The sequence below is a fragment of the Phacochoerus africanus genome, chromosome 15 (genome assembly GCF_016906955.1).
Source record: "Phacochoerus africanus isolate WHEZ1 chromosome 15, ROS_Pafr_v1, whole genome shotgun sequence".
NCBI classification, from domain to species: domain Eukaryota; kingdom Metazoa; phylum Chordata; class Mammalia; order Artiodactyla; family Suidae; genus Phacochoerus; species Phacochoerus africanus.
Genome location: NC_062558.1, coordinates 92,912,805 through 92,920,662, shown reverse-complemented (window position 1 = coordinate 92,920,662; position 7,858 = coordinate 92,912,805). Strand labels below are relative to the sequence as shown.

The following is a 7,858-nucleotide window of genomic DNA, read 5'->3' as shown; positions in this document are numbered from 1 at the left end:
GATCAAATCCGAGCTGTAGCTACCAGCCTACGCCACAGCCATAGCAACTCGGGAGCCAAGCTGTGTCTGTGACCTACACCACGGCTCATGGCAATGCCGGATCCTTAACCTGCTGAGCAAGGCCAAGGAATGAACCCGTAACCTCATGGTTACTCGTCAGGTTCATTAACCACTGAGCCACTACAGGAACTCCTAAGAGGACTTTTTTTTTTTTTTTTTAATTGAGCATCATTTAGTTTATATATTTATTTATTTTTACTCTTATTTATTTATTTATATCACATCTGTAGTTGTATAATGATCTTAACAATCCAGTTTCACAGGATTTCCATCCCATAACCCAAGCACATCCCCCCACCCCGAGCATCATTTAGTTTAATACACTACTTTCTAAACCAAACATAAACTCTAAGGTAATTTTTTTTATGTTCCTTTTTAAAATAATGTTTAAATTACATATTTTTTTAAATTTTTAAATAAGAATATTTTGTACAAATTAACACACATAATTTAACTCATTTCTGTATCAGTTCCTCCCGGGTGGCAACGTATTTTGGCAGAATGCGAAGTTTGTGTCAGATGACCCTAAGAGGACAAGTTATATCCAGCATTTTTTCCAATCACAACTGTATTGAAGTAGAAATCAATTACAGGAAGAAAAATGGGGAAAACACAGGCACATGGAGACTAAACAACATGCTACCAAAAAAACAATGGGTCAATAAACCAAAAAAGACGGAGTTCCTGTCGTGGCACAGCGGAAACGAATCCACCTAAGCATCCATGAGGATGTGGGTTCAATCCCTGGTCTTGCTCAGTGGGTCAGTGATCCGGTGTTTCCTTGAGCTGTAATGTGGGCTGCAGATTCGACCCCTAGCCTGGGAACTTTCATACATTGTGGGTGCAGCCCTAAGGAAAAAGAAAAAAAAAATGCAAAAGGAAAGGAAGACAAATGGAAATAAAAACACAGCTTTCCAAAACGTTTTTGACACAGCAAAAGCAGTATTAAGAGGGAAGTTTATAGCAATAAGCCCTATCTCAACAAACATGAAAAACCTCAAACAACCTAACCTACCATCTAAAGGAATTAGAATAAATAAAGCCCAATGTCAGCAGAAGTAAAGAAATAATAAAGATCAGAGAGAAAAATAAGTAAAATATAAACCAAAAATCAGTAGAAAAGATCAATGAAACTAAGAGCTGGTGTTTTGAAAATATAAAATTGATAAACATTTTCATTAAGAAAAAAGGAGGACCAAAATAAAATTAGAAATGAAAGAAGTTACAACCTGTATCACCAAAATGCAAATAATCATAAGAGAAAGATGCAACTGATTACATAATATTCCAGACTGAATCAAGAAGAAATAAAAAATCTGAATAGAACAATAACATACTGAAGTTGATTCAGGAATAATTAAAAAAAAAAAAAAAAAACCAGCAGAACCCCAGGACTAATCTTTCTCAAGCTCTTCTAAAAATTGAAGAAAAGGAAACACTACCAAACTCATTCTATGAGGCTAACATTAACCTGACACCAAAACCAGGCAAAGATGCTACAGAAAAAGAAAATAACAGGCCAGTATCTTTGATGAACATAGGTGCAAAAGTTTTTTCTTAACAAAACATTAGCAAACCAAATTCAGCAATACATTAAAAGAATCACGCATCATGATCAAGTGGAAGTTCTAGCCACAACAGTCAGATAAGAGAAATGAAAGGTATCTAGATTGGAAGAACAGAAGTAAAACTATTTACAGAAGACATTATATATAGTATGATATATTATCATATATATAGTATATACTATACATATAGGAAACCCTAAAGAATCCACCAAAAACCTGTTAGAACTAATAAATGAAGTCAATAAATTTGCAGGATACAAGATTAATATGCAGAAATTGGTTGCATTTCCATACACTAATAATGAACTATCAGGAAGAGAAATCAAGGGAGTTCCTGCTGTGGTGCAACAGGTTAAGGATATGGCATTGATGCTGCTGTAGGTTAAGGATATGGCATTGATGTTGCAGTTCACAGTTGCAGCTCAGGTTTGATCCCTGGCCCTGGAAGTTCCATATGCCACAGGTGCGGCCGAAAAAGGAAAGGAAAAAAAAATAGAAATAGGAAAACAATCCCATTTACAATCACGTCAAAAAGAATAAATTACCTAGGAATAAATTTAAGCAGGGAGGTGAAAGACCTATACTCTCAAAAGTGTAAGACATTGATGAAGGAAAATGAAAGTGATACAAATAGATGGAAAGATATTCCATTTCATGCATTCGAAGTATTAATATTGTTAAAATGTTCATACTACCCAAAGCAATCTATGGAGTAAATCAAACCCATAATGTTTTCCAAAGAATCTGAACAAATGATTCTGAATTTTGTATGGAAACACAAAAGGCTCCAAATAGCCAAAGCCATCTTGAAAAAAAAAGAACAGAGCAAGAAATGTCATGCACCCTGACTTCAGCTTATACTACAAAACTACAATAATCAAAATAGTATGGTACTAACTCAAAATCAGAAACATAGATTCTTGGAATGGAATAGAGAATACAGAAATAACTGAAACACATACTGTAAATTAAATTATGTGAAGGAAGAATATACAATGATGAAAACAGAGTCTTCAATAAATGGTGCTGGGAAAACATATAAAAGAATGGAATTAGAACATTTTCTCACATCGTATACAAAAACAAATGCAAAATGGATTAAATACTCGAATGTATGATTTGAAACCAAAAAATCCCAGAAGAAAATGTAGGCAGTATGCTCTTTGACATATGTTGTAGCACTAGTTTTTTGGATCTAGCTCATCAGGCAAGGGAAACACAAGCAAAAATAAATAGGGCATAATCAAACTTAAAATCTTTTGCACAACAGGAGTTCCTGGCTTTTGTACAACAGGAGTTGTAGCTCGGTGGGTTAAGAACCTGACTAGTATCCATGAGGATGTATTTTTGATCCCTGGCCTTGCCCAGTGGGTTAAGGATACTGTGTTGTTGCAAGCTGCAGCATAGGTCACAGATGCAACTCTGATTCAACCCCTAGCCTGGGAACTTCCATATGCTTGTAGGCACGACCTTAAAAAGAAAAAGAAAAAAAAGCTTTTCACCACAAAGTAAACCATCAACAAAATGAGAGGGTAATCTACTGATTGGGAGGAGATATTTGCCATTGATATGTGTCATAAAGCGTTAATATTGAAACTATATAAAAAACTCAGACAACTCCATTTCGAAAAGAAGAAAAAAATTGATTAAAAAATAGGCAGAGAGGAGTTCCTGTCGCGGCGCAGTGGTTAACGAATCCGACTAGGAACCATGAGGTTGCGGGTTCAGTCCCTGCCCTTGCTCAGTGGGTTAACGATCCAGCGTTGCTGTGAGCTGTGGTGTAGGTCACAGTCGTGGCTCGGATCCTGCATTGCTGTGGCTCTGGCGTAGGCTGGCGGCTACAGCTCCGATTGGACCCCTAGCCTGGGAACCTCCATATGCCGCGGGAGCAGCCCAAAGAAATAGCAAAAAAAGACAAAAAAGACCAAAAAAAAAAAAAAAAAAAACAGGCAGAGAACGCTCTCTTTCTGGGCCCAGACTAGTTTTGTGGCAAAATGGCTGAGAGCACCAAGGTCGGAATCACGGGTAAATACGGGAACTGTTATGGTGCTTCTTTCAGGAAAATGGTGAAGAAAATTGAAATCAGTCAGCACACCAAGTACACTTGCTCCTTCTGTGGCAAAACCAAGATGAAGAGACGAGCTGTGGGCATCTGGCACTGTGGTTCCTGCATGAAAATGGTAGCTGGTGGTGCCTGGACCTACAACACCACTTCTGCTGTCATGGTAAATTCTGCCATCAGACAACTGAAGGAATTGAAGGACCAGTAGAAGCACTACCAATGGAAACTTTGCTAGCCTATAATAAATAGGTTAATTTATGTAACAGAAAAAAAAAATAGGCAGAGAAACTGAGTAGGTCTTTTCCCAAAGAAGAGATACAGATGAACAAAAGGCACGTGAAAAGATGCTCAAAATCATAAGTGTTGGTGAGGATATGGAGAAAAGGAAACCCTAATACACTGTTCTTGAGCATGTCAGTTGGCACAACCACTATGGAAAATGTGGAGGTTCCTTTAAAAATTAAAAATAGAACTACCACATGACCCAGCAATTCCATTCCTGGTTATATATCCAAAGAAAAAGAAAGCACTATTTTGAAAAGATATATGTACCCCCCTATTAATAGCTGAGATATGGAAGCAACCTAAGCATCCATGAATAGATTCATAGGCAAAGAAGATGTGGTACATATATACAAAATGGAGTATTACTCATATAAAAAGAATAAAATTTAGTCATTTGTGACAACATGGATGGACCCAAAGAGTATGCTTAGTTAAATAAGTCATAGAAAGACAACTATTGTATGTTTTTACTTATATGTGGAATCTGATAAATAAAACTAATGAGTAAAACAAAACAGAAACAGACTCACAGATACAGAGGAACAAATTAGTGGTTACCAGAGAGGAGGGCTAGGGTGGAAGGTGGGGCAAGAGAGATGGAGATAGGGATGTGAAAACTATTAGATACAAAATAAATTATAAAGATGTATAGCATATAAAATATAGCCAATATTTAATAGTAACTTCATATGAAATATAATCTGAAAAAATTGAATCACTATGTTATACACTTGAAAGTAATATAATACTGTAAGTCAAGTGTGCAGATGAAGGATTCACAATTATAAGTCCTAAGAAAGGAAGGTCAGCAGCCTATCATTTGGTGTAAACTGAAAATAACAGTAAATTGGAGTTCCCGTTGTGGCGCAGTGGTTAACGAATCCGACTAGGAACCACGAGGTTGCGGGTTCGATCCCTGGCCTTGCTCAGTGGGTTAAGGATCTGGCGTTGCCGTAAGCTGTGGTGTAGGTTGCAGATGCGGCTCGGATCCTGCGTTGCTGTGGCCCTAGTGTAGGCTGGCGGCTGCAGCTCTGATTAGACCCCTAGCCTGGGAACCTCCAAATGCCGCAGGAGCGGCCCTAGAAAAGGCAAAAAGACAAAAAGAAAAGAAAAGAACAGTAAATTATGTAATATTTGGTTTTTTTTTTCAATAGGCATTTTAATGGGTGAGGGTGTGTGTGTGTGCGCGCGTGCGCGCGCATGGTTCAGGAGAGGTGTCAAAGATTTTATCCTTGGGATACTGCCTTGTCCTGCTAGAAGGCTAGAAGACTTGCTAGAGTTTAGTTATCTCTCTGCAGAGGCCTAGATGGAATCATCACATACACGGAGTTTTTCAGTTCTTAGTAACTGCAACAGTTTATCACCAGGAGAAAAAGAGCCCTCACAATTAGGACACTTCGTGTTTCTGCCTCAGTTAAGTAACGGATTTGCCGTGACCAGTCACCAATAGAGTTTGAAAGAAATGATGTGAGTGGTCACTGATCATGATGTGCATCTATTATTTTTTCCTTTAAAAACATTTTTATTGTGGTAAAATATACCTAACATGAAATATACCCTTTTAACAACTTTTAGGGGAATTCAGTGGCCTTAACTACATGTACAATGTTTTGCAGCCATCACCACCATCCACCTCCAAAACTTTCTCATGAGTCCAAACTGAAACTTTCTACCCATTAAACAGTAACTGCGATACTCTCTCCCCTATCCCCTGATAACTACTATTCTCTATAATTGTGACTCTTTAAGGCACAGTATATATAAGGGCAATATTTGTCCTTGAAGTATATATCATAATTTCATCTCTTCTAAAGGTTGAATAACGTCCCCATTTTATATTTTATACACATACATACACATGCATGCGTAACATTTTGTTTATCCATTCTTCTGTTTTTTGTTTGTTTGTTTGTTTGTTTGTTTTGGCTACACCTGAGGCAAATGGAAGTTCCCGGGCCAGGGATGGAATCCAAGCCGCAGCTGTGACCTATGCCACAGCTGTGACTTTTGATACAGTTGAACCAATGCTACAGCTGCACCAGTGCCAGATCCTTAACCCATGCGTTGGACTGGGGATTGAATCTGTGCTGCCACAGACAACACCAGGTCCTTAACCCACTGTACCACAGCAGGAACTCCTTCATTCATTTGTTGATAGATATTTGGGTTGTTTTTACCCTTTGCCTGTGGTTACTAATGATGATGTGAACACTGGTATACAAATATCTATTCAAGTCCCTGCTTTCAATTCTTTTTGGTTTATACCTAGATTTGAAATTATTGGATTATATGGTACCTCTATGTTATTAATGTGGTGGTTTGTAGACTGATGAGCTAGAAGTCAAGTTGCAGTATTTTATGGCGTTGTAGGAAAGATGGGGCATGAGACAATGGTTATGTCCCAAGTCTTGAGTGAGTCTCTGGGACAAGCCATCATATGAGGGTCCTTGGCTTCACCCAGGAAAGAATTAAAGAGTGAGCCATAGTGAAGTGAAAGCAGGTTTATTTAGAGTGATGCATACGCCATAGAGAGTGCGGATCATCTCCAAAGGGGAGAGAAGCTCTGGAAGATACACATTCCATAGACAGAATGTGGACTGTTTCAAAAGTTTTGAGAGCATGCCCTTTTGAGTTTGGGAGTGGTTAGTTTTTACGGTCTGGGTAATTTCAAAGGCTAATGAGTGGGAGGATTATTCCAACTATTTTGGGGAGGGGACAATGGCTTCCAAAAGGCAAAAAATGGCTTCCACTTTTTGGCCTTTTATGGTTTGCCTTGGAACTCTCATGGCACCTGTGGGTGAGTCATTTAAATAATATATTACAATGAGCCTATAATGAGGCTCGAGTTCTCCTGGAAGTCAAATCTTCACTGTCTTGTGCCTAGTAGGTTCTAACCATTTTTTGTGATATTCTGTCCTTCTTCAAGGTCATGTCATTCTTTTAATGGTTATGCCCTGCCCTCTTCCTTCCTATCTTAATGGGATTTCTTTCAATTAATATGAAAAGGAAACTAAATTTTGAATTTTATTGTTGGGGGAGTGGTGTTATTTAATCAAACCATGTCAAATGTAATTCATGCATATCTGAGCCTGTAAGGGATTGTTAGTACAGTGCTGCCACATTTTATGGGAATGTAAGTTGTGCACATTATGATATGAATCAATATCTGAAAGTTATATGTTGTGCACAAAGTTTAAAATAATGCAGTTCTGGGAGTTCCCGTTGTGGCTCAGTGGTTAACGAATCTGACTACGAACTATGAGGTTGCAGATTCGAACCCTGGCCTTACTCAGTGGGTTAAGGATCTGGTGGTGCCGTGAGCTGTGGTGTGGGTCGCAGACATGGCTCAGATCCTGCGTTGCTGTGGCTGTGGCATAGGCCGGCAGCTACAGCTCCAATTAGACCCCTAGCCTGGGAATCTCCATATGCCGCGAGAGCAGCCCTAGAAAAGGCAAAAAGACTAATAATAATAATAATAATAATAATAATAATAATAATAATAATGGAGTTCTCTTAATATTTAAAAAATGGTTGGGAGTCACAGAATTTCAAAACTCTCTCTCTCTTTTTTTTTTTTTTGCTTTTTAGGGCTGCACGTTCACCTGCAGCATATAGAAGTTCCCAGACTAGGGGTCAATCGGAGCTGCAGCTCCCAGCCTACACCACAGCCATAGCAACTTGAGATCCTAGCCATGTCTGTGACTTACACCACAGCTCATTGCAACGCTGTTAATCACTGAACAAGGACAGAGATCAAACCACATCCTCATGGATACTAGTTGGGTTAGTAACCGGATGAGCCACAATGGGAACTCGCTCAAAACTCTCTTGAACCCAAATTGAGGGCAGTATTTGTTATTACCTGCTTAATCCCTTTAGCACA

The 7,858-nt window shown here is 38.6% G+C and overlaps 1 protein-coding gene across 1 annotated transcript; it reads left to right on the top strand.

Moving 5' to 3' along the window:
* The first annotated feature begins 3,622 nt into the window (after positions 1 to 3,622).
* Positions 3,623 to 3,898, top strand: LOC125116765 (60S ribosomal protein L37a-like). The gene has a single exon (XM_047762278.1). The coding sequence runs from the start codon at positions 3,623 to 3,625 to the stop codon at positions 3,896 to 3,898; it is 276 nt and encodes a 91-aa protein (XP_047618234.1).
* The last annotated feature ends 3,960 nt before the right edge of the window (positions 3,899 to 7,858 follow it).